The 26735-nt window shown below is 43.5% G+C and overlaps 1 protein-coding gene across 3 annotated transcripts in view; it reads left to right on the top strand.

The window, feature by feature from the left end:
* The first annotated feature begins 11448 nt into the window (after positions 1-11448).
* CARMIL1 (capping protein regulator and myosin 1 linker 1) overlaps positions 11449-26735 on the top strand; it is a 192058-nt gene continuing 176771 nt past the window's right edge. For all 3 annotated transcript variants that reach the window (XM_083859964.1, XM_083859965.1, XM_083859962.1), the window contains exons 1-2: positions 11449-11533; positions 15301-15398. In XM_083859964.1, the coding sequence (XP_083716090.1) occupies positions 11494-11533; positions 15301-15398 (138 nt within the window). In that variant the 5' untranslated portion in view covers positions 11449-11493. The remainder of the gene's footprint in view (positions 11534-15300; positions 15399-26735) is intronic.

Genomic DNA, 26735 nt, shown 5'->3' with positions numbered 1-26735 from the left:
CCAATGGTGATGTGAGATCAGAGAAGTGGTAGAGTGGTCTAAAGCATTCACAGTTAATTCACAGGGCTAAAGTTAAAAGATCATCTGCAATTTTTCTGGAGCATCTGCTCTTTATGAGTGTGATCTCAATAACATGATATATTGATTTGTTTTTGATGTGGATCTTCTCACCTGGATTTCAGTACAGCCCAGCAAAGAGTTGTAACAGCCTGGTTTGTGTGTTAGCCCTGGTGGGCAGTTCAGCCCCACACAGCTGCTTGCTCATTCCTACCATGGGCTTAGGGAGAGAATAGGAGGGGCAAAGTGAGAAAATGTATGGGTTAAGATAAACACAGTTTAATAAGTAAAAAGGGGAGGAAACAAAAAAAGAAACAAACAAAAACAATCCCACAAACACACACATACACAAAAAAGCAGTAACAAAACAAAACAAAACAAAACAAAACAAAACCAAACCAAAAAAAACCAAACAAACAAACAAAAAAAACAAACCACAAAAAAAAAAACACCCAAGAAAGACAACTGATGCAAGAAATAGAAGCTGCTGTCTTTGAGCCAACTAGTGCCTGACCAGTTCCCAAACAACAGCAGCCCTGGCTAACTCCACCCCAGCTGTTATTGATCATTATGTTGTGTGGTATGGAATGTCCCTTTTGTCACAGAGGTCAGCTCTGCCCCGTGTCTGTCCCCTCCAAACCTCCTGCCCACCCCCAAACCACTCATAGGTGCATCAGTGTGAGAAGTAAAGGCAGTTTTGCCCCTGTGTAAGCACTGATCAGCACTAGCTAACACATACCTGTATTATTATCAGCACAATTTTAATCAAAACCCTAAAAGATAGCACCATATAGGCTGCTACAAAGAAAATTAACTCTGCCCCAGCAAAAACCAATACACCCAGTCAAGTGACTATGAAATGTGGTAATAGGTTGAGCAGAAACGTGTTAGGCTGTTTTTGCTGATGGCATTCCATGGAACTTCAAGGCAGGCCTTCCTTTCATAACCTCTTCATATTTGTGGCTTATCTCAGGAATTTTACAAGTGTTTTTCCTTCCACTGTTCTCAAAGTGTTCCTTTAGTGCTGCTGGCTTCAGGTCACAGCCTCTGCAGCAAAATGTCCAGTGATTTCACTGTATTGGAGAAGTTCTCTGAGCACCCTTCACCGTGCAAGGGAGGAAAGGCTGAACATGCTTAGGCTTAGTGTAAATTCCAGAAATAAACTGTGCCAGGGATCCCTCTCAGCCTTGAAAAGCAAACATTGTATTAAAAAGCTGCTCCTTGATTTGAGCTGCCAAGTGCCAGCTAGCAAACAACTCTCCATCACTGCACAGTGACTAAGGTGCTCCACAGACCCTGTACAGGCTAAGGGAGCTCATTAGCACAGACACAAGCCCTTACATGCTCATCATTCTCATTGCCCAGCAACACAGTCGTAGAATGATTTGGGTTGGAAAAGACCTTAAAGATCATCTACTTAACCCCCTGCAATGGGTTGAGGTGCCACCCACTAGACCAGGTTGCTCAAAGCCTCATCCAGACTGCCCTTGGACACTTCCAGGGAGGGGGCCATCCACAACTTCTCTGGGCAAGCTGTTTCAGTGCCTCACCACCCTCACAGTAAAGAACTTCTTCCCAATATTTGATCTAAACCTACCCTCTGTCTATTCAAAACCACTGCCCCTTATCATACTCATGTCTCTACATGTCCTTGTAAAAAGTCCCTCCCTCTCCAGCCTTCCTGTAAGCTCCCTAAGGTACTGCAATGCTGCTATATGGTCACCCCAGAGCCTGCTCTTCTCCAGGCTGAACGGCCCCAACTCTCTCAGCCTGTCATCACAGGAGAAATGCTCTAGCACTCTAATCATCTTCATGGTCCTCCTCTGGACTCACTCCAAGAGGTCCACACCTTTTCTGTTTTAGGGATCCCAGAGCTGGTCTCATCACTGGGCCATTCAATTTATTTTAACAGAAAGACAGCCTATCTCTTCACACATGTGGTGTGGCCTTGTTTCTCCTTTTTTAAAGCTACTGATGTAATTTTTTTTTTCCCCTGGTAGGCAGAACACCTAACTGGGATTGGGATGTGAAGTAATACCCTCAGTCATTGGTAGACTCCCTTGCAGTACTCTGAGGTCAACAATAAATGGCAAGTACTGTTTCTTGCCTGTTTAGCAAACCAAAACCTCTCAAAATATTTGGTTTACTAGTGGCATTTGTCCCCATATACCAGCCCTCTTAGGAATTAAAAATAGGGCTTGGAATTAGTAGCCTAAAGATACCATTTTTCACTAAGACTGAAATGGCCATATGTGGAAGCAAACCTACTCAGAGGAACATATGCGTGTACACTGATGGAAGGAGGTTGTGTGTGTTGGTGATAATCCTATTGCATAGGATTTTTTTTCAGGTCTGAAGAGTGATGATTTGAATATGAAAAATAGCACTTTTAAAAATAATTTTCTTCAAGTCATTGATGAAATATATCCATGCAGAAAACCTGATGTGACCTCAATTTTAGTGTGTTAGTCAACTCTTACATTAATATCCTGTTATGTCCAGACCCGGAAATGGCAATCTCATTTTGCCAGTAAATTCCTATTACATTGCAATGCCACATCTGATGCTGTTTTATATTAGGAACATGCAGCAAGGACATTCTTATAGTGTGTTCACATTGCTTTCCCCTGCTTGCTAATTCCTCTATATTTTATTTGTAAAACTTTCATAAGCTCTCCAAAGATGACCAGTGTTCCTTTTTTTTGTTTTACAAAACATCTAGGACAACCTGAGCACTCTGGGAACGGCAAGGAGAGCTCTAGAAAGATCTCATACTCACAGGGGTTCTCATGAATCTAGAGATAACTGTGGATTTGCAAGATGGGTGAAAACAAAACAAAACAAAACAAAACAAAACAGAAAAAGAGTCTCTCCTCATAGTACTGTATGAAGCTGAGCAATTTTCCAGTCTGTGAAAAAGACCAACACAATTTCAGTTTAGAACACTATTCTGGAAGAGTTCTGTAAATGGTTTACCAACGTAAGTGTGTAGAGATTCTCAGACTATACTGTGCAAGCTCCTCCATGGGAGGAAGCTTGTGCAAAGGAAGAAGAAATGCCATACCAAATGTTACTTCCACAGCATTTCAGAGTTCAGGTCTTGTGTGTGAAAAGAGACTCCTGCATGTTCTAGCCACATCCCAAACTTTTCCTAAAAGTGGCTGCAATTCAAATGGTTGATAGCTCAGTGTAGCTAGAAAGTTTGTTTTGCACTTAAAATTCACATGTAATTGCTGCCAGTGTTCTCTTTAGTAACTATATGGTCCACTTTTTCTGGTCCTAAAGCAGTATAGTCCAAGATAACTTTTCCTTCACACTTCTCACCCTTTTCCCCCCTGTCTCTCAAGTTATCACAGTGTGAGCTGGAGAGTTATATGTGTCTCATTTAGGCTTAGCCTGCTCTCTTAAAGGCTCTTGACACACCATATAGTCAATGACCTCTCCAGAATGTGCTGCTTATGAGAATGCTTTTTGAGACTTAAAGAACATATTTTTTGCAGCAGAGATTGCTAGGTTGAATGGAAGGTATTGGTATTGGTGGAAGGGCTATTAGTAGTTTCTGTGGGGGAAGAAGTAAGAATAGTAAAGGCTGAGAGAGAAGCTCAAACTACTAAAAAGGAGAGAAAAACATGCTCAGTTTGAAATTTAGGTCAGAATTACTTCAGATTAATTTTTATACAGGTCTATTTCACCCACTTCAATGCTACAAGGAAAATTTGTCTTCTTCAATTACCTCAGCCAGTACAAATAATGTCTGTGGAGTTTCACCTTGGTTACAGGTACTGATTTATATCATGGGGCTTGAAACCAATCAGAAGTGTTGATTAAGTTGGAGTCAATGATAAGAAAAAGAGGCTTGCTAAGACATCTGACATGATCAAAGTCTCCAGTAGAGGAGCTATGAGATTTCATATACCCTAAAGATGGTGGAGCTTGCCTTAAATGACAGGTGACCCAAGTAGCTGCAATGCTCACATGCCTGTTTTAAATGCTTTAAAATGTTAAGTTTCTGTTCAGTATCTTGCCCAGTGCATTAGACATGTTGTTACTAATGCCTTGTACAGAACAGAGAAAAACAGGATGCCAGTATAAACAGTTTGTTTAGGAATGGTCTGGTTTTGCCCCTAGTTCAGCACCTCAAGTTATACAAATTCTAAGTGTCTAAATGTGATGGGATATGCAAAGGATTATGCTTTCATGAGAGAGAGCTAAGTAGCAGAAGCAAATGAGCTCTTTAGCAACAGTGATCCTGGTTTTACACAAATATGCCTGCTAAAAATGTTTGAAGCAAGAGGAATATGGAAACAGAAGATAAAATAATAATAGAATCATTTAGGTTGGAAAAGACCTCCAAGATCATCAAGTCCAACTGTTAACACAGCACTGCCCAGTTCACCACTAAGTTGTGTCCCTAAATGCCACAACTACATGTCTTTTAAATTCCTCCAGGGAGCGTGACTCCATCATTTCCCTGGGCAGTCTGTTCCAAAGCTTGACAACCCTTTCACTGAAGGAATTTTACCTAATATTCATTCTAAACCTTCCCTCTGCCCAAGACAGGCCTCAGCTATCACATCACTCACCAGTTCCCCCTCTGCTTAAAAACAATCTGCCCAGAGGGTACATTCCCTAGTTGCCTCCCTTGCCAGCTGTGTCTTCCACACACTCCAGGACTCTCCTAGACTATTTTCTCTTTGCTGTATTTCCAGAAGATGTCTGCTTAGGTGAAGTCTGCCATGAGTACAAGAGCCAGTGATTGTAAGGCTTCTCCCAGCTTCTTACAGAATATTTCATCTGCCTTCTCATCCTGGTTGTATCACCAGGATATGTGCCTAGTTGATCTTCCCCTTGATTCTTACCCATAAACACTCAACCCTATCATTACCATCACTAAGCTCCAGACAATCAAAGCACTCACTTAACATACAGAGCTACTCCATCACCACTCCTTCCTTTCCTGTTTCTTCTGAAGAGTTTGTAGCCATCCATTGCAGCACTCCAGTTGTACAAGTCATCCCAACATGTTTCTGTGGTGAAAATCTGTCATAGTTTTCTTGCTTCACTGTGGCTTCCAGTTCCTCCAGTTTATTGCCTGTGCTGCTTGCACTGGTGTAGATGTACCTCAGCTGGGTTATTGGTACTACCACCTTCATGGAGGGAGAAGCCCTATTTCCTACCTGACTTTTGCAGGTACTTCTGTGGTTTCTAACATATCAATGACCCTTGCCTGGATCTCCATCCTCTCTCTCCACTGAGACTGCAGACAAGGACGTCACTAGTACTCTGTCCTTCAAGCACTGGCACGCTCCTCCCAGACTTATCTCCAGTGAGCCTAGTTTTATCCCTTTCCTGCTCTAAACACAGTGGAGTAACCAGAATTTTTCTGAATAGATTTTTTCATTTTAAGATTTTCATAAAGCATTGACTGCTCTTTGTAATTACCTTCTTAACACTACCATCAAAGCATGCCTTATCAAAACATACATCTTTGCTGCTGCATTTATATTCACTCTATTTAAAAGCAAGACAAGATACATTTTTTGAGAGCAAGGTACTGAAATTATCATAGGACCATACAGAGGAAAGGGTTTCAAAAGACTCAGTCACAGATAGCAACAGGAGACTACTTACAAAATCTGTCATTTCCTTTACCAAACAAGGACTGATGTAGGACACACATCTCTCCCTATGAATTTTGTCTCAACTGGTAAAATGCAAAGAAGGCATCCAATCATCTAGCAATATAAGACATATTTATCATCATGCAATTAGCTAGCTACTTGTTTTCAGCTCTTTTCCTAACTAAAGGTTCATGTCAAAAGATCCCTAAGTCCTGGAATATTTACAGGTTTCCAAACATATGTGATCAGTGTGAGGGGCCTAAATATCACATTTAATGTTATGACCACACATAAACAATGGACAGAAACACATATATTGGTTAAAAATTTTAACAAACAAACAAACAGCTGGAGAGATCCCAAAACTGGAAGTGCTATAAATTATTTTTAGGCTGAGTGGAAGTAAAGCTGGCATGGATGTGTAGATTTCATTTACATCTGGGCTCAGAAACAATTGGAAGCATGTGTCTCAATTGTGCTTCATACACTTCCATAGAGTGGCAGATTAGCTGCCTTTTGGTCTTCAAAATGCTCATAATAATTGCAGTGATTGAAAAGAAACACTTCCTTAAATGACACTGCTCTTGGAAATGCCTGGCTGGCTAGTACTGTGGTATATGAGACAGTACGGCCCTGTTCTGTCTGCCTTCAACCAGGGCAGGAAACAGAATCTATGGGATTGCACAGGCATAGCTGGGATAGAGTTCACCCTTTCAAATTTGTTAGAAATGCAACTGACTAACCTGGGTCATTTATACCTACAACTATGTTTTATGAGACATTCTGTCTTTTATGGGATGTTCCAAGCTTTTATTCCAGGCTACAAGGCAGCTTTGCAAATCAGGTTGGATCACCTGGTTTCTCCCACCTTGATGCAGCAGGATGACTCCAGGGTGTAACTTGAATGTCAGTCTGACACCTGCTGTTGGCACCTGAAATCTTTTCACTGGCTTCAGCAGCATCATTCGGTTGATCATTTCCTGATGTTGATAGCATCATTCTACTGCTTCTCAGGGGAAAAAAAATAAATTCTTCAGTGCTGAACCCATTATACAATGGCCAGAGAAATTGCCAGGGAGGACATGCAAAACTTGAGACTATAAATATCCTGCCTTATGACAGGGTATACAGCCTGGCAACGATTCATATTGACACCTGCCTTATCTGCAGGAGATGACAGGATTTAGGCTGAGAAGGAGGACAAGGGCAGCAGACTGGCAGGGAAACAGGAATATGTTATACTGTATGTCAGTACAGCCTGTGAGGTGCCATGATAATATAGACCTGCAAGAGGTGGAGTCAAAGACCATCAAAAGTTACTTGGTGCAGTTAATGGTTAATCTGATGCATAAAGGCTGGAGTTTTGAGGATATTTCCACTCCACAGCCCTTTCTAAGTCAATGTCTTACTGATCAAAGTCTTCTGAAGCTCTTAGTTCCTTCCTCCTTGCTCTGTTACTGACAGTTAAATACAAGCTCTGGATGCTGCAACATCCCCTGCAGCCATCTAACCCACACACGATCCAGCCCACTACTCTTGTCAGCATTTCTGTCATGCCAGGAACTACAATAACTTGAGCAGCCTTTAGAGGAAAAGTATCTTCAACAAAACCACACACATCCCCTTCTTTAGGTGGACAACACAGTTATCCTTTGAAAGACTTTTAAAATTACTTCAAAGATCTTCTGGTCTGGCAGTAGACCATGTGGCCTCTTTCCATCTCCATGTGCCTGCTGCACGTGTGATATGTAAGGTTGGTACAACTACCTTAAAGGAGATGGTGTTGAGGTGAGAGCCAGCCTCTTCTACTGTGCCTACAGTGAGAGTACTAAAGGAAATGGTCTTGAGCTGACAGGGGAGATTCAGATTAGATATTAGAAACAAACTTTCATTGTTAAGATGGTCAGACTTTGGAATAGGCTGGGCAGATATGTAGTGGAGTCACCATCTCAGGCAGTGTTAAAGAGGCGTCTGGATCTGGTGCTGGGTTATGTGGTTTCATGGTTTAGGGGTTTCAGTGGTAGTGCCGGGCTGACTTGGTGGACTTGATGATCTTAAAGGTCTCTTCCTACCCTGATGATTCTATGATCCTAGTGGAGTGTGATCCTAACTTGGGCACCTATGTTAAGATCATTTGCATCAGTGCCCCTAAAGTGAGGTTACATGGCCCTGCAAACGTAGCCAGGACTGCTTGGGAACAGCCAGGGCATGAGGTGCACCTGAGACTTAGGAGAATGCCACTGAGATCAGACAGGAAACCCATCTGCATCTGCTTCTGTTGTTGCAGTTTAAATTGGCCACCTCTGTTCTCCTCAGCTGTGCCAATGTCCCTCTATTGGCGGGCAAGAAGGGATAAAAGACAATTAAAATTCAGTTACTGAAATGACAAAAATCCCCTTCCTGCCCCCCTTCACTCATTCAGGTTACAAGACAGTAAAACAATTTCTTACACTGGCACAACATAGAAAGTGGTAAACAGCCACAAGTGGATATGGATTACTTTCCATAGGGGGCTGAACTTCTTCAAGCATCCTTGCTGCTGGGAAAGACGCCAGTGACACCTACATGCCTGCTGAACTGACTAGTGGAGAGTAAGAGTCAACAGGAAAGGGTGAAAATCACACCTTCTTACAAAGCCAGCAAACTCTCCATGGTGAGGCTTTGCCTGTAAACTGTGGAGAAGAGTCTCTGGAGACTCTGAGAGTTAATTGTTTGGGCTCTCTGGGATGGTGGTCCAATCCTCTCTGCACTGGAACATGGACCCTTGGGGTTAGAACCCTTGTTTTGACAGGCCAGACTGACACTGTGATACTGTCAATGCCTAGGCATTACTGTAGTTGGAGGAGCAGGGCCAGCAGCCTGCCTGGGCAATCGTGTTCTATCTCCTCACTAGGGAACGAGGAATGGGAAATGATGCATTTTGCTGATTGAACCTAGTTTGGAAGCACTAATCCACCTGAGTTTAGTTTGTACCTTCCCTACCTTGAACCAGGTCCAGTCTCCAAAGCACCAAAGCAGGAATTATACAGTAGCCTTGGCAGTGCTACTCCATTAACCTTTAGTGCTGCTAATTAAAAAAACAAAATCCAAAACAAAAATAGCCCTGCCTCCTGCCATCATTCATTCTTTATTTCTTTACACAACCCGGGCTTACTGTATGTGTCAGCTTATGGTAGGAAACTGGGGTGGAGGAGATGGGAGCAGTATTCCAGCAGAAAGCTACAGGCAGGCAGGCAGGCAGGCATGGAAGGAGCTCATCATTTTGCAGCTGATGCATGCTGAGAGGCCTGTGGATGTCTGGCAGCAGCCAAAGAGGCAAGGTCCGTGCTTCAAATACTGTGTCAGAAACAAGACAGTGGGGTAGTGGTATGAGAAACTGTCATGCTTAAGAGGTCATAGATCCAAATATATATATATATATATATATATATATATATATATATATATTTGTAGAGCAAGTGAATAGTGATGAAATAAAAGTTATCTTTCTAGAAGTTTTAGCTGAAAACAGGGAATTAGACCCAATATGTAAGTAACTATATGAAATTAGATGACCTTTCTTATGCAGACTTGATGGTCTAACTTTTCCCTCTTGGGTATTAGAAAAGATAGGAAATTCTCAATTTTTTTTTTCCTGCCATAACAAAGAACCCAGGCCTGTGTTCATTGGTGGAAGTAAGCCTATGTGTAGCCAGTGAGCAAGAAATGCAGTTTTCTGCTGAGACACAAGGAAAAACTGGCAGAAAAGGAAGGAAGAGGTCAGCAGGTATTCTGTGTCCATCATAAAATGATGCAGCTACAGTAAGGAAAAGAGAGCAGAGTAGAAAAGGAATACAGTGCATTTTATTGAGAGATATATATTCATATCCAGATAAGATTGACATTGCTGTATATTAAAAGCACACAGCTGACTTTATTATTTTACTAATATATTCACTTTTTGTTTATTTTCTTTAAAGGATGTGTTTATTCTTTACATGTAAACAGCAAACTGTAAACATTGCAAATTGCATCCATCTTGGTAGTAATGGTATCTATGTTGGTAAAATCATCTCTGACATGATTTAGAGATCTGGTTGGTGCCAAGAGAAAACACGATACATTTATTTGACAAGTGACACCAGTTTCAAAGTGGTCATGTTTCTTCTGAAGACCACGGTATACAATAGTCTGTGACATAGGAGTGTAGCATAGGAGTGTGGTACTGTAACAGCAAAATAACTCCTACTGGAGTCACATTGTTGCTCTCACTGAATGCATTTCAGATTTCTTAATTAGATACAAATGACTTTGATCTCCCAGATCCACCACGCACTTGTAGAGCGCTTGAAATATGAGGCTTATGCAGTAATCCACCCCTTTAGGATGGAGGGTGACCAATCAGAGTCCTGCTGCAGTGAAAATGATCCTTTCACTGAAACCAGGCATCACTACCAGAAGCGAGCCAAAGAATTTCCAGGGCTGCCGAGCCTCTTCCTTCGCTCTCATCCAATGAGCATCTTTCTGTGCTTGTATTTATGAGTGCAGTTAGGCAGCTCGCGTGCTGTGTTTCTATAATGTGGCTCTTAACGCACGACAAAAATCCTCAGTGGCAAAGTGCAACAAGCAGAAATGCTGCACCTTGTGGATTTTAATTTGGTCCTGAGAAAGGAGGCATGTTTGGTTCCTTTCAGCGCAGCACAGGCTCAGCAGCACCGAGGCTGAGCCGTCTCTGGCCATGGCGTTATCTCAGAACAGGTGCCGCCGCCGTCCCCATGGAGATGAGGTGACGGAGCGAGGGAGAGGTAGACGAGCTCTGGACCAAAGGTTAGCCTCTTCCAGGTCTCGAGGGGATCCAGCTTTTCTGGAAAGGAATTGGGCAATCCCTTTCCCAGGCGGCCAGGACTGGCCTGACGATGACAACCACCCCCTTCGGGTAACCATAAGCCCGTTTTAATAAACCCAGAGGAGACTTTCCCGCGGGGCAAAGGCTGAGGGTGCAGCTGCGGAAGGCACGGTGTGCCGGGGGGGCCGGCGCTGCTGCCGCCCCAGGTGATACCCCGGTGATACCCGGTGATACCCCAGTGATACCCCAGTGATACCCCAGTGATACCCCGGTGGTGCCCGGCGGCGGGGCGGCCCAGCCCGCTGTACCCCGCGGCCGCCAGCAGAGGGCGCCCGCCGCAGCGCCGCTGGGCCGAAGGAGGGGCCGCGCTAAGCCCCGAGCCCGCTGCCCTCCTCCTCCTCCTCCTCCTCCCTCTCCTCCTCCCTCGCCGCGATGGCTTCCTAAGGGCGATGCTCCCGGCCGCCGCCGCCCCCACCTCCCGCTCTGTGGCCGGGTGCTGGGTGGGCGCGGGCGGCTCCCGGCGGCTCCCGCGCTCTGGGGGGCCGGGCCGGGGCGCGGACTCCAGCCCTGCCGGGGCGGGGGCAGCCGCCGCCTCCGCCGGTGCCGGGCGGGGGAGCCGGTGCGGGGCCCGCCGTGAGCCCGGAGCGCCGCGCCTGACGGGCCGCCCGCGGGCCATCCATCCCTCCCTGGAAATGCCCGTCCTGGCCGCGCCGGCAGCCGGGGCCGGCATGTAGCGCGGGGGGGGCGGGAGAAGCCCCTTCCCTCCGCCCGCGCTCGCAGCCGCGCACACACACTCACTCACACACTCACACACACACACACACAGACACACACACACCCCGCTCCGCAGCGAGGCGCACGGCCGGCCCTCCTCCTCCTCCTTCCCCGCCCGCCCAGTGCATGCCCGCCGCGCCCGGCGCAGGGACGGCGCGCCGCTGAAGCAGCCCCGCCGCCGGGCACCCCCGGGCCCCGCCGGGCAGCGCCGCCGCCATGGCCGAGGAGAGCTCCGACCTCCCCAAAGAGTTGATCGGTAAGCGACGGGGCACGGCGGCGGGGATGGATGGGGGCGCGGGGTCCCGGGGGAAGGTGCCGCGGGGGCAAGTTGGGAGGCTGCCGGGGCTGGGGGGAGCCCGGGGCCGGGTCTGCGGGGCCGGGGAAGCGCCGCGGGGGTGGCCGGGGGGCTCCGCGCGGGGCTGGAGGGGCTCGGAGGAGCCGGCGGGGGGCGGCGAGGCCGCGCTGCTGCGGGCGGGGAATGGGCGGGCGGGGGCCGCGGGGCTGCGGGCAGGGACTGAGCCCTGAGGGGCCGCGGCGTGGGGCACAGTGTGTGTCCCCGCTCCGGAGGGGCTGCCCGGGCTGCGGGCGCTGCAGACGCGCTGTGAGGCTGCCCCGGCCCCCCGCACCGCCCCCCGCCCGGGGCACGTCCTGGGAGCGCCTCAGCCTGGCGGCACCGGCTGCGGCTCCCTCGGGGTTTTTTTTATTCATCCTCCCGGGTTGTGCGTAGTTTAAGACTCCGTGCGTAGGAGGGAGTGAGGGTATTCGTAATTAAAGTTTTATGGCCCCGTGCACACGAGCCCCCATCCGGCACGGTGTGCCCTGGGAACTCAGTCACAGGTGATGGCGAGGGCTCTGAAAATGCTGTCACCGCTTTTGGGGAGCTGCCAGTAAACGGATCGTTGGCGTGCTATGTGTGTAACCAGTGTCATCTGGGGATAACAGGTTTGATGCTCCAGGTCCTCAGCTACCTTGTTCAGGCCGAATTTCCTTTGGCTTTGCCTGTTGAAGAGCTATCTAGAGATCTCACCACCATTAGAATAATTTAAAGTGTTGTCTTACCGATGGGAACAGAAATTTGTCAGGCAACAAGATGCACGTTGCTTTGAATACAATCCTTCAGACCTTACCTAGGTAATTTACATTGTTGCATTTCCTTCAGTTTCCTCAGTCAGCGTGTATTTTTTTGCACTTTTCAAATACTGGTAAAATCTGGATGGACATTTGTAGCTGCTGCAGATTTTTTTTTTCTGTAGAGTAAAAATAGCTCTATTTTGCAGTCCTTTAGGTCTCCAACCGTGTGGTTTACAGAGAGACTGTAGTCTATAGCTTACTGCTAATTGATGAGCTGGGAAGTCTTCTAGGAGTAGCTATGGTCAAAACCATGGAGTTGTTCTATTTTTAAGTGGCCAGGTATGTTTGAGGTACTAGCACGGTATTTCTTACTCACTATGGGTCTCGTGTTGTAGGTGAGGTGTGCTGAGGTGTATTACAGAGAAGAATAAAGGCAGGCATCTTCACATGTCCCCTCCTCTGGTGGCTTTGAACAATTTTAAGAATTACCCCCTCCCCCAGCCCTGGTGCCCTGCACCCACTCAGCTCGATTTGTCAAGGGCTGTTCTGGGCTGTGGGGATCTGTTCATGTAGATTGGTTTAATTTCTAGCAGTATTTCGGTGTCTGCATGTTAAAATTTAACCTTTAAATGAGCTTCTTGTAATAAGCATGTTTTGAGAGCAGGATGAAAGGATGTGCTTTAACATGGAGTGATTGGAGTGTGGAGATTAAACTGGGGGTAGGAGTGTTTGAGCAACAGTTTTTGTTCTGTTACTCACTTCCCGTGTGACCTTTGTCAGGTCTCGTAGGTCATAAGAAACCCTCTCTTACTGTGGGCTTGCCTGGATCCACTCCTCCCAGGTGTGGATGTCTGAAGTCTCCAGCATTAGAAATGGATGAACACTTTAAAATGTGAGCCTTAATGTTATGTTTCCATCTCTCAGTCTGAAAATTTACTTAGTGAGTCCACTTGCCACTCAATGTGGAAGGAATTGTCTTCAGTCCTGGAGAGAGTATCTATGCGATCTGTATTTTGGCTCCTTGAAGTAGTGTTGCTAGCTCTTTCAGGCAGATAGGGAGCCTTGTGAGGAGCTGACATCCTGATGGTGCTTTGTGCAGTCTGGAGTCCCAGGCCCTTTCTCTCCCTATGGCTTGTTGGAGGAAGAGTACTCTAGCTGAGGGCTTGTGGTCATTCCCACTTCTGCTGTGTGGGACAGCAAAGGGAAGCGTGTCTCTCCACGCAGGTGCGTCGGGGGGAAGTCCCTTGGTAGGTGTAGGCACTTGAAGGTGTTTGTGGGAGAAGAGAAACCGAAAGGCACAGGCTGCAAGTGGAGGTAAAGCAGCAGACAGCAGCAATACCTTCTGCAAGGAGACAGGGCTTGATGAACAAGCCTCTGTGGTCAGCTGTGTTCTCTGTTCAGCTTGCTTCTGGGTTCCTAGGCAGGGATAAAATGACCATAATTGGGCATTACCCACTGGAGGGGAAGCTTTGGGAGAACATGGGTTCACATGGGGCTGGACTTTCCCCCGGGCTGTGCTTACCTGGCTGCCCCGGGATCAGGCAGCCTGGCTCCTGACCAAGCGGTTGCTCTGGCTGCCTGCCACCGGGGCTGCCCGGCTTGGGACAGGCTTCTCGCTGGGCAAGCCGCTGCTACCGAGGAGCTTTTGTTTCCTGATAGGAAAATTAAAATTCCTGGGGAAAACATGCCGATTCTGCAGAAGGAGCTCTTTCTGGTGAAAAGTCTCTCCGAGCAGCCACGTTTCTGACTTGCACACCCTTCTGCCCTGCAGGCAGAACACTGTGGCCTGGGTTAAACATCCAGGCTTAATAAATGGTGTGTTGTTTGTGCTAATGTCTTCTGACTGCCGGATGAAAATTGTGCAGAAAAGCGCTATACAGAGCACTGTAATTAAAAGCCTTAGGAATAGCCTATTATCTTTCATTTTTGCCTTTAAACTTAAGCGTGCCCGAGGGCGAAGTGTATGTGTCTGGAGAGGGTGGAGACTTGCCTTTTACAGCCTGTTGTTGGGCTGCAAATAGGTTAATGTGTTTAAAAGATTTCTTTCTCATTCCCTTTCAGTGGGGGCTGGGGAGTGAAACTTACGGAAGGTGCCAAATTGGCTCTTCTAGATGAACTCCTCTGTTTATCTCTCAATTACATCAGTGTCAGTAGTTGTATAAGCTTTCTAGACACAGTTCCCTGTGTGTATGTTCCCTTCGGGCCAGGGTGCAAATGATCAGGAGAAAAGCTGGTTCATCTCATACTTGGCAGGCCCTGTGTATACGTGTGTGGCCATGTGCATATTAAAACATTATGGCAACTAATGTAACTTTGGTGTTGGCACCGTGGAGTGGCTACGTTGTCGCCGGGATTTGGACCGAGACCAATGTTGCCTCCATAGCATCCTCTGCATGGCTGCCAGGTGTTACTATCTGGAAGTCTGCTTGGTTTGCTTCACTACTTCAGTGCAGAGTGTGCAAAATGTGTGAACAGTTGCTCTTCCATTGCCTGACCCATTTAGCCTCCCTGATATTAACAGGAGGCTGAAATTTGTGCAATGCAAGGAGCTAATTTGCTTTAGTGAGCTTTTCAGGTACAAATAATAGCAGTGAAGAATTTGTTGTGTTTTACCAGAATGGAGCTAAGCAGTGCTGTGGCTTGTCTTGGGAATGCTTTTGATATGTAAGTAGTGCTGCAAAAAAGTATCAAATTGTGTTTAGAATCTTGGCATATGACATCAATAATCCTATCACAGGTAGACACAAATTATTGTGTAGATGGCATACTTAGAAAATTGTAGTTGTGTTAGGTTGTGTTTAGTACTGGTGCATGTGCATGAGACTTCCATGAGTGCAGGCAGTTGGATCACATAGCTCTGAGTCTTTCTGAAAACTCGACAGTGGCACGCATCTGTTTCCTTCTTGTGTTGGCACTGAAGGTATTCAATTAAGGTATTTTCTTTTGTTTCAGAAAGTGTCAGGGATGTTATTGGGAGGAAAATCAAAATTTCTGTCAAGAAGAAAGTAAAGCTGGAAACCAAGGGAGATAAAGTGGATAACAAAATATTGGTAAGTACAGTAGACTGACTCTGATTACATACGCGAAGGAAAAGCCAGTATCTTTTCAGGAGGCATTAATTCTCCTCTGGAAGTGTTCTTTGAACTTTGTGTGTGCTATAAGATATCCATGTAATTTATTTTCTTACTTTTTCTTGCTTTCATGATAGCCTACATAGGAAGTTGATGTGCAGCTGTGTATGTGTACACACACTTGTTTATCGCTGAGTTATTTTTCAGAGTTTGGGGTATTGTGTTGTGGACTGATGATAAAGCAAGCTATTATCTGAACCTGTTCTAAAATATTTTGCTGCCTTTGCTGGTTAGGTTTCCTGTTTACATCCATAAGAGTTTTAAGTGGCCAAGAAATGCAAAATGAAGTGTATAGAATTAATTTTGAGAATCTAAAGCTGTTGTGCAGTGAAGAGCAACAGTAAAACTGTTGGGCTTTTTGAACTCAAATGACTACTTGTGGGTTTTTATTGTATTCTCTGTTAAGTCATACATCTGCATTTTAAAAGAAATGCTTAACATGTGGGATTCTGAATTGTTCTTAAAACTATAGTGGAGGAAAGTGTCAAATTAATCTCACTTAAGTAAGCTTTCCTGTTTTCTCAGGAATAGTTTTGCTGGCCTCTCTTGATAGTGGTAATGAGCCACTACATTTGCATACTATCTTGAATATGCAAAAAGACCTGGAACTGTATTTCCTTGCTCTTTTGATACCTTTCTATCAGGAGGATTCTTAGAGTAACAAACACAAATAAGTACAATGCTGCCATAATATTTTGCAAGATATTTGAGATTTGGTGTCTTGTGTTCGTGCTGTTCCGTGTTTGAAAGTTTTGTTGCCAAAGCTGTTGTTACAGATATTAGGTACATTCTCCATGCAGATGTGCTGTTTTGTCTTTCAAACCCACAACTTTTTAATCACTTCTGAATTATCTTTTTAAAGTACATGTTGCTATCCCTGGGCATTAAGACTGTAGATAATGGCTCACTTTTCAGTGAGAGCCACTGCTTAAGGAACTTGAAATATTTTCTGCTTAATATCTACCCATGTTATATCTAGTTCCTTGATTTACAGTTTCTGTACTGGGAATGGATTGAATATGTGAATGTTGATTGATTGTCTCTATTTATTTGAAAACCATGTTTATAGGGAAGGCTGACAGGTTTCACTGAAGTGGTTACACTTGATTGACTTTTTGACTTACATGGAATCATAACTATTATCAATAGTGAAATATGTTGTGGAAATACTGAAATACTGTTCTGAACTGATGGGACCAAGAGAATATCAAGCTTTGAGTCATCAGTGAAATTTCTGAAGGATGTACTACTTGGCAGCAAAATGCCAAAATGTGATGACTTGGGTATTTTTTCTCTCTTAAATCTCTTAAGCCCTCAGATGGGGGACTTTCACCTTCCTTGTTAGTGAGCACTACTTGTGTACATGGATGTTGTCTTCAGTGCACAAGATTAGTGTTTCAGGAGAATGATTTGTGGGTTATTGTCTGGTATAACCATTTGTTCTTTAATGCAGAAATGCAGGCAATTTATATTGGTGGGGGAAAATAGTTTTTATTTTTAGAAAAATTGTTTATTGATTGCTGGAATTGGACTTGGTGTTTTCCTTTGCCGTAGAAGAAAACTGCCTTTTGTGAAACTCTACAAATCACAAAAGATGCTCTTTTTTTTTTTTTTTTTTTTTTTTTACAATGTTTCTCTGACTGTGTAAATCTATGTGAGATTGTTTGATTTGGCTTTTTTGTTTGTTTGGGGTTTTGGGGCGTTTTTGTCATATTGGGAAGTTTTTTTTTTTGGTTGTTGCAGAAGTGCTGAATGTCGTCTGCTGTGGCAAAGGCCTGTAGAGACTATGGTTCACTTTGGGGATGCAAAGCTCTATGAAATGCTCTGAAAAAAGTTGCACCAGAAACACCTTAGGTTTGGTACCTCAGATCAAATGGAGACTTTTTTGCCTTAGTGTGTCAGCCCAGTCTCACTTCTTACTTATGTAGTAGAGGACATATACCCTTCTGTCATCAAAAGAGTGACATTGAAAATAAATAACCTTGCTTCAGTAGTATCTGAGTGCTTAATACTAAATGCTACAGGAAATCTGCCAGCAAAATTAAGAATTTCTGTACTATGAGCTGGAACTTGAGAGTATTCAGTAAATAATGCATATGGCCGTGTTCTGACCGGAGTGGGTAAAACCAAGTTGCTGTGCCTTGGGTGAGCCTGTCAAAAAGATTGTTGAATGAAATGTTGGCAGCAAAAGCAGTTCAGTAATTAAAGACTGTATCCTTAAGTGAATGCACTAGAGGGCTCAAATGTGATTGCATGGGCAACCTTCATGCCAGCACTCCTCGATTCCTGAGAGCTTAGTTTTGAAACATTAATCCTCTGACTACTGTCTCTTGAGTGTACATGTGGCAGTGGATTGTTTTGAGATTTTGGGTTGCATTTTATTAGTAGTTGGGTGTTTACAAGCAATTTAGGTGCTGTGGTTTGGGTCCAGCACTTAATAGGGAGAAAATTCCAGTTGCTCTCACCTAGCTAAACCCAGAGGAGAAGTGAAATGTGCTCATGGCTTTAGAGGAGGTTAATCATGGAGGTTGATCACAGAGGCTGGCACTGAGCCCTGACACCCAAATCTGTGCTTTAATTAAATGATCTCTCATCCTTTCTTCCTAGGGAAATCCAGCAAAATCAGTACCACTTTGAGAAAGGGAGATTATTTAAAAATGACTGCACTTGGCAGGTAACTATAAAAACACTTGACCACTGGCCCTGTTATTCACAGTGTAATCAAGGTGCAGAGTACTAGAATATGGATGTAGCCATCTACTTGAATCACTCTGCTATAGGAAATTCCTCTAATAATTAAGATGGAAATTTGAATCTGAGACTACAGAAAAAACACTGCAAAACCCCTGGTGTTGCTTGCATTAGGGTCCCAGTATTAAACTGGTGAAGTTGGCGGATAAAGACCATGCTTACCTTAAGATGCTTTGGGATCCCAGCTTTTGTTGCCAGAGTTTGCAAATTATATCTAGGAATTTTGATACAAACCAGATTTCTTTTTCAGTCTGCACAAGGAGTTTGCTGCCTCAGTAATCTCAATCTGCAGTTATTTAGTTTTTCAGTTAGTCATAATGATGCAAAACAGTAACCATCATGAGCTGCTGAGCTGCCTCTGGTCTGCTGGCACCAAATCTCATGTGTTCAGGCAGCAAATGGGTATCCGACCTTGCAAAGGCAGTAACCAGCTTGAACAGGCAGAAAAATCAGTCCTCAAGTGATTAGGGCTAAACCCCAGTCCCATCTGGGTACTCTGGCAGAGTCAAGCTGCAACTGGGGAAAGTGAAGAAACATGCAGTCGTATAGGAGACCTTGAAATGTGACAAGCTGCCCCACAGGGCGAGTGGAACAGACATCGTGGGGATCCTCGATGGGGCACAGCCCCACTGTGGGCCAGGGAGACACTCAGCAGGACTGGGGTGGCAGCTCCAGTGGTCACCAGCACTGCAGTGGCCCGAGGCCAGGCCAGGCAGCTGGGTCTGTGGGGTGGCCTCAGCTGGGAAAGTGACTGAGTGCTGGTGTAGCTGTGATGTTGCTCAGGCCAGTGTTGAGTGCCAGAGCTCTGAAGCAAGGTGGGAAGCCCTGGTAAAGGCTTGTTCCTACTTTTGGGGTCACGTTTCTGTGCCATGTTGGCTGCAGACATCCCAGCTGTGGCAGAGCCCTTCAGCAGGCTGCCCCAGCTGGCTCCAGGTGGCCTCAGCAGGAGTGGACCCAGCTGTGTTTGGCTTCAGTGTGATGCTCACAACAGTTTTCTTATTGGGTTAAAATAGATAAAGATGTCACTCTTTTCTAATCAGTGGAGGATTGCTTTGGTTTTGTGTGATTGTTTTGTTTAAACCTGGTTTCTTATGAAGACAAGGTTTGAGGCATCATGCTGAGTGCCTGTGGTGTTTTTCCTCACGCTGACAACTTCTGACCTTCTCTCCAGTTTCAGCTTAAGCTGCTGGGTATGGAGAGGTGGAGAGGTCTCACTTGTGATGATAAGAGGAGAGTGGGGGAGGAGACAGCCAGAAAAAAGTAAAGAAACTTTACACCTTCTCCCTCTTCTGAGGGCCTCCACTTTTTGGCACCATAAGGGATCAGGCAGAATGCCCTGTCAGTGTCTGTGAGATGCTTCAATGTTTTCTTATCTCTCTCTCTCTCTCTCTTTTTTTTTTTTTTTTTTTTTTTTTTTAAATCCAGAGGCCCCAGTAATTATCACATTATCACCTGCAGACAAACATTGTTACGGACTGGATTTCTTAGCTTTGGTGTTTGTGGTACTGCTTTTCCCCCTCAAAATAGCCAAGATATCTGTACATAATTTTGCTGATTATTTCCTACTGCCTTTTTTCCCCCTCAGATTTATTGTAATTAGCAGCAAATATTGAGAAGTTCAAATGTGAGCTAAAGTGAAATAAATGTGACCAACTCTTTATGAAATATTGATGTGTTTAGAAGTGGGTCATGACAGGCCAGAACTCAAGATTAATCTTTTTTTTTGTCTTTACTATTAGAAAAAGAGAATATAGAAGGCTTTAATTGCCTTTGAGATTACTTTTCCTTTCCAAAGTAATACTATTTTACACATAAACAATAAGGAAATACTGCAAGTGACCATGCTGTCTATATGTTTAGTCAGGTTTCTTTTCTATATGTTTAGTCAGGTTTCTTTGCTTTGTTGCTGGGTTTATTTTGAATTTTTTTTTTTCCTAACCTTAAGGCTATAGAATAGTGTGATGTGGTGACCAAAAGCACTTTATTAGGAAATCCTGTTGAGGAGTCTTTGTTACACTTCTGCCTTTAGCAATTTACATTCTCTTTGTTAAAATATCACAGTGCTACTTTTGAAATTGAGACAGTTGCTTTGGCAGGTGGCTCTCCTTAAAATGTGCTGTATACCCAACATAAATTCACTGGGAGCAATTCATATGTCCTTGTCACTTTCTCTGGGACATATGTTTCCATGGGCTTTTAAAACAAAAATCTGAGTTGACTCCTGTCAAAGAAGTTTATATTTTTTCTGTGCACATGGTCTGAGATTTCATGTTCTGCTTCCAAAGATTCTCTTATAAAGACTGGAATTCTATTTAAAAAATAAAAGCTATCTGTGTTTACTTTTGAGGGAGCAATTATGGCCATTTTGTGTGCTCTCCATGTGGCTTCTGAATACTGCTTGAACAATGTGGCTGACTCTGGTGAAGCAATGGAGAAAAGCCTGTATGAGCTCCTGTGCCTGTTCAGCTATCAGGTGGCAGTCTCTGGGTGCAGGCAGTAGTATTTTGCACTGCCAAAACTATTTTGGGATTAAAAGCTCTGGTGCTTGTTTTCCATTGCTCATCTTTTGTCTTCATCCATCCATGACATTCAGTTTGAATAGAGATGAATTTCACATCCTGCCTTAAAAAATATGCACTTCTTTTAAACCACTAAGAGCATGAAGCTCACAGGGTTGTCTAAGGTTGGTTTTACATAAAATGTGTGCGATCTCACACGTTATATCATGACAGCTGGTGTGTGATAATGATGTTAAATAGGGACATTCTTTAAAAATAATGGTGTTTCCTCTTCCCTGCCCAGAACATTGACTGTTATGACATATATCTTAAGTGTGTCTTTATGAAGATGAAAGGAGGTAGGTGTTGGTACATCCCTCATGTCAGGAAATCTAAATGAAGTGAGGTAGAGTAATCAAAAAATACTTAGATGTGAAAGTGTATTTTAATACATTTACAAGGTGCCTCTTAGGAAACAACTGAACTGTGGCCTGTAAGATTGTTAGAAAAAACTGAAATAAGAAGAGTGCTGCAGGAAATAGAGTTTATTAATTCAACCATGCAGTTGCATATGTTTCCAAAATAGGAAACATTAAAAAAAAAATACACATGCAAATTTTGCTGAAATTTACATTTATGTTATACACTAATCCATCAAGTTACTTTTAACTGTCGAGAATATTTACAAACCTAGCATTCTGGAGTACTGTGTCCATCTCTGGGACCCCCAGCATCAGAAGGACACGGACCCACCTGTTGGAGTGACTCTCCCCAGGGATTCTGCCTCTCTCCTCCATGCTTGTGAGAGCCTACCTAAAGTGCTGTGTCCAGCTCTGGGGCTCTCAGTATAAGGACATGGACCTGGAGTGAGTACAGATGAGTACCATGAAGATGATCAGAGGACTGGAGCGCCTCTCTGATGAAGACAGGCTGAGAGAATTGGGATTTTTCAGCCTGGAGAAGAAAAGGCTCCAGGGAGATCCTATTACAGCCTTCCAGTACTTAAAGAGGGCTTATAAGAAAAACAAGGTCAAAACTTTTAACAGAACCTGTTGTGATAGAAAAAGGGGAAATGATTTTAAACTAAAAGAGGGTTAGTTTAGGTGTAAGGAATAAATTTTTTATGAGGATAGTGAGGCACTGGAACAGGTTGCCCAGAGAAGTTGTGAATGCCCCACCCCTGGATGTGTTCAAGGCCAAGTTGGATGGAGCTTTGACCAACCTGGTCTAGTAGAAAGTGTCCCTGCTCATTGCAGGGGGTTGGAATGAGATGATCTTTAAGGTTTCTTTCAACCCTAACTATTCAATGGTTCAATGAGTTGCTGTGATAGTGCATGCAAGTGTAGAAATTCAAGATGATTTCTTGCACCTTGAGTATAGTGTGTTCTTTCTGTGCTTTGGTAGGACAGAAATGCAGCTTGCTTGTTCTCTCTTTCTTTAGTTTTGGGCAACTGGTACAGGCAGGGAAAGGAAAGAAAAAGGGACTCCATTTTCAGTGCCCTGAAAGCACCCACTGTTGTCCTGGCTCATGGAATTTGCATTTGCACACTTACCTGCAGTGTTCTGGAAGGAGAAAATGTGAACAGGATCTCACTCCTAGCGTGTTCTCATTTTCTGTACACAGCTCTAAAAATTATTGGTGTTAAAAAAAAGTGGTGGGACAGAGGAACCCACTGTGGCCCTGAATTGATCATGGAATCTTTCTTCCTGTCGATTTTTTTTTTTTTTTTGGCAACCCAATTAGAAAGCATTTCCTTTTTAAAATGCCACACTCTTTCCACTTCTCTTGCTGAATATATAATGTATAATGTACCAAAGTGGTTTGCTAATGTGCTTTTGCTTTGAGAGGGCCTGACTCCTTGCCACCATTATTTATGAAATAGAAATCCTTCCTAAGCAAGGATTTTCATTGAAATCTATGCATAAAAGAGGCAGAAGACTGATTATTACATATAATTTCCCTAAAGCTGAAAATAAAAAATAGAAAATGAGCATTAGGGTCAACTTCTTGTTTCAGTCACTCTTCAGCATTGGTGGCTTTTTTTCCCCCAAGAAAGAAGATTTAGAGGGGAACAGAATGTGTTATTAGGTAGACATTTATTTGTGTGGGGTTTCTTTTTTTATTTCTTTTTTTTATTTTTTTTTTTTAATTCTTTTTTTTCCTCTTATAGCTTGTTTTATCTGCCTGACTTACTTTAAGAGAAGGCTTCTCATGCAGAGAATGTGGTTTACTTTGGTGTAAGTAGTGTGGAGGAGGACACAGTAAACTTTAAAAAGGCTTCAAGTGCTGCTAAGCAAAAAGTTAGTGTAGTGTACTGTGAAAAATGCTTCTTGTTGCTCAGAGTCCGTTTTCTTCAACCACTGTTGTGGTGGAAAATTGGTGAATGCCACTGATTTGTTTGATTATTAAAATAGTTATTTTAGCTCACCTACAATTTTTTTTTTCCCTTGCGGTGGTAATTTAATTCTGTGTAAAGTAATTACAGGCCCAGGATATAAAATTATTCTTTAAATTTAGCTGCTGTTAATGGTGCTCTGTACAGCTACCTGAGTCCCCAGACTGATTTCTGCCCTTGGTCCTGTCTCATCTCTCCCTGTTTCTGAAACATCTACTCTGTGTCAACTCATGAGTGATATCTTTGTCTTAGTGATAGCTTCCCTGATTTGATGAGTTCAGGTGACAAACTGTTAGGATGCAAAATGGAATTAAAAGAAGCAGCTTCTTATGACCCTATGCTTCTGAAACAGATTTAACTAAATTAATTGGTCTGCTGGATGAGAGGTTTAGGGAGTTTAGGGTTTAGGGAGTTGGGGTTGCAGGACAGGATTTGAATGGCTGTGGCATGTGAAATCTAAGGCTAGCACAACAAAACAAGTTTCTGCTATGAAGCTCAGAGAAGGAGTCACATTGCTGGTGTTGATACAAATTAAAAGGGTCTGTGGGTCCTGTAAGGCTGTTGGAAAGGTATTTGCAGGGTAGAAGCTGTTGTCAAGTGAGGAGTAGCTCGTATTTCAACAGGTTATGTTTCTGGATCTTCTTTGCAAAATGACCTTTATAAAAAAAAAATAATACAAGAATTGTGGTCTGGGCCTGTTGGTGTGGATGTCGTGCAGCTTATTCCCTTGGCTAACAAGTGGCAAGTTTGTATCCCCATACAGTAGAAGGCCTGTGTGCCAGCAGAAGGGGCCTCAAAGTGTACATGTGGAGATGGAGAACAGAAGAGGAGATGCTGGGTCTCTATTCCCCTTAAGATTTTCATTCCACATTGCATTTTCAAGTGGTGCTTGTTTCTGTGCTGTTTAGATCGGTCGATAACTAATTTTTTCCCTTTTCCACAGCTGAAGCAGTGGTTAGCAGTGTGCCTGTCAGGGAGACAGTGGTCTGTTTGGGATGTCTGGAAGCACTCTCTTAGCCAGGGCTTAGGAAGCTGAGGTCACTTGGAGCAAGCCATTTCCACTTTGTGCCTCCAAGATACTTGCCAGAGGCACGTCTTTATTGAGTAGTCACTTAAGGTACACATCACTTGAACGGCAATCCTTCTCTTGTATCTAAGACTTGGTCAAACTGCTGCTTTTGTAGAGCTCCATGAAATTTTGAGGATTTGAATGAAGTTACAGACATCTACTTCTTGGGGCCAGGGAGCAAAACAAGAGGGTGAGATAGCTGCTGCAGAGCAGTTTCTACTCAGATTTGATTAGAGAGAACTGAGTGGCTGTTGACCCCAATCTGAATTGGGAGACAGGGCACTGCTGTGTTTGTTCAGGGTCAGCCTTTGAATGAAAAGGCTTCTCCCTGGCTGCCTTGAAGGCCATTAACAAGACTGAAACTGTTCGCGCAGAACTACTGATAAAGGAGGAGGCTTTTGGAGACTCATCTCTTAACAAACACTAGAGGCTGATGCTTAAGAATGATACCTTTTATAGCCATGTATGTGAGCCTCTACTCCAGTGTGGAGCTGAGGAGCCTAAGGCAGGGAGCAGTGAAGGTAGGTCAAAACAGATGTTAGGATTTTTAGTGCAGCTGGCTTTAGACGGCAATCTCTTCTTTTGGTATTTACAACGTTGCAAGTAAATGTTGGAAGAAATATTAGCTTTGTTAGGTATTGATGATTTGTTGACTATGATTTCTGCCACCTTGGTAAGTTTATTCGTATCCCAAAAACTAAGTTATGCATTTATTATTATAGCCTGAAGTATTGATTTTAAATATAAAAAGTAGTTTTCTTGGCTGTGCTGTTCTTCACATCTGCATTTTGCAAGTGGCAGAAAAGCACAGGCTTTGGCCTTTCTCTTATCTCAAGAAGGTGCTGAAATCCCTGCATTTTTGGTAAAGCATATTGATATATCTATTCTGTGTTCAACTGTTGCATACACTATGGGTATCTTTATGGTCTCTTTCTTACCTTGTATCTTCCTTTTTACTATTTTTCCATATCCTCTGCTTCAAAAAGTCCCTGGAAGCTTTCCTGTGGGCTGATTGCTGTCAGGACTGGGGTTTGCTTTTTTGTCTACCCCTTCTCACACTAGTATGCCTATTTTTCTAACAGCCCATATATCCCCACTTCTGTTTCTTTTCCTTACAGAGATAAGACAACTATCTCCAGATTCCTCAGTATCCCTGCAAATACAGGAATGATGGACCAAACACGATGCTGCTATTCTAAAAAATATTGTAGGCTACCATAATCTTATTCAGTATACATTTTTATCTTGTCTTGCTAGCCAGGTTCTCTGCTTCCTTGTTCTACAATCAAAATCTATGCTAGGTCTATGTTACTTGTGGTTCATGCTAAGCATTATGGTGTTTTTTGTGTAATTTGGATTTAAGTTTTCCACCTTTCCCAAACAAGCTCTCTGGTTAAAAAAACCCCAACACAACAAAAAAACCCCAAAAGTAAAACAAAACAAGCAAAATCTCACCATTAAACTCCAAAACAACTGCTAGTATCTCTACAAAGTGCTGTGCAAGGCAAGGCAGTACAATGGACACCACTCACCTGCATTGCTCTCTCCACATGTCTAGGTACAGGAGCAGTCGGGCTGAGAAGAGGGGGAAAGTTAAAAGAAAACAAGTAAAGAGCTGTAGTATAACGTGGCTATTTAAATGTAGTTAGCTAATGTGGATGGTGCCAGAGCAGTGTAAAAGATTGTAAAATAGCTTTAAAAGGGTTTCATCTGTGAATACAATGCTTTGTTACCCAAGTTTTATCTTTACTTTGGGAAGACTCCTCTATGAGACTTGATTCTGCTGATGGAATTTAATTGCATTTTATGCAATATGTACTATTCCCTTCCCATGCGATTTCAAAGCCAGTTTTCTACCATTTACTTACTTAGCCTACATCATGCTGGCAAACTGCAGGAGAAGCTGAATGCTGATTCTCTTGGGGTTCTAAGTAGGCTGGTCAACTGCAGTTTGGAAAAACTGCTTATCTGGAGAAGTGTGTGTGTTCAGTCTTTAGCCAAATGCCAAGAAAAGTCTTCAGGAGGGACCTAATACTGCAAGGACTTAGGTGGTTTCGTTTGTTTGTTTTGTTTTGTTTTCAGATTTAAAGTGTTGCTTGTTTTTTTGCATACACTGAGTACTACTTCAAAAAAGCTAAGAGATGCAGCTCTCAACTCTTACAAGTTGCATATTCAAATTAGAAAGATTTTAGATGGTTGCAGGTTTAATGGTGACACTGAAAATACATTGTCTTTTTGCCTTCTCCTTGTTAAACTGTTACCCTTTCCAGCTGACAAAGATTTCTGAAACTGAGTTAATGCTTATTGTAAGCCTTGGAAATATATCCCTCCATGTTAAATATTTTGGAAACACTTAGCTAAAAATAGAAAACCTGAAAATACTAATTTCATGTGATATTTCCAGTGTGATTCAATCCTTTTAATGTATTTCTTGTAACATTATTAGATGGTCCTGCTATTGTTTATATGTGCGTGAAATTGTGTGAAATTAAAATTGTGCAGGTTTTTATACAGTATTAGTTTATCACAATGTATCCTCAAT

The sequence above is a fragment of the Zosterops lateralis genome (genome assembly GCF_965231275.1).
Source record: "Zosterops lateralis genome assembly, chromosome: 1".
Classification (NCBI taxonomy): Eukaryota; Metazoa; Chordata; class Aves; order Passeriformes; family Zosteropidae; genus Zosterops; species Zosterops lateralis.
This window is presented reverse-complemented; position numbering and strand designations above follow the sequence as displayed.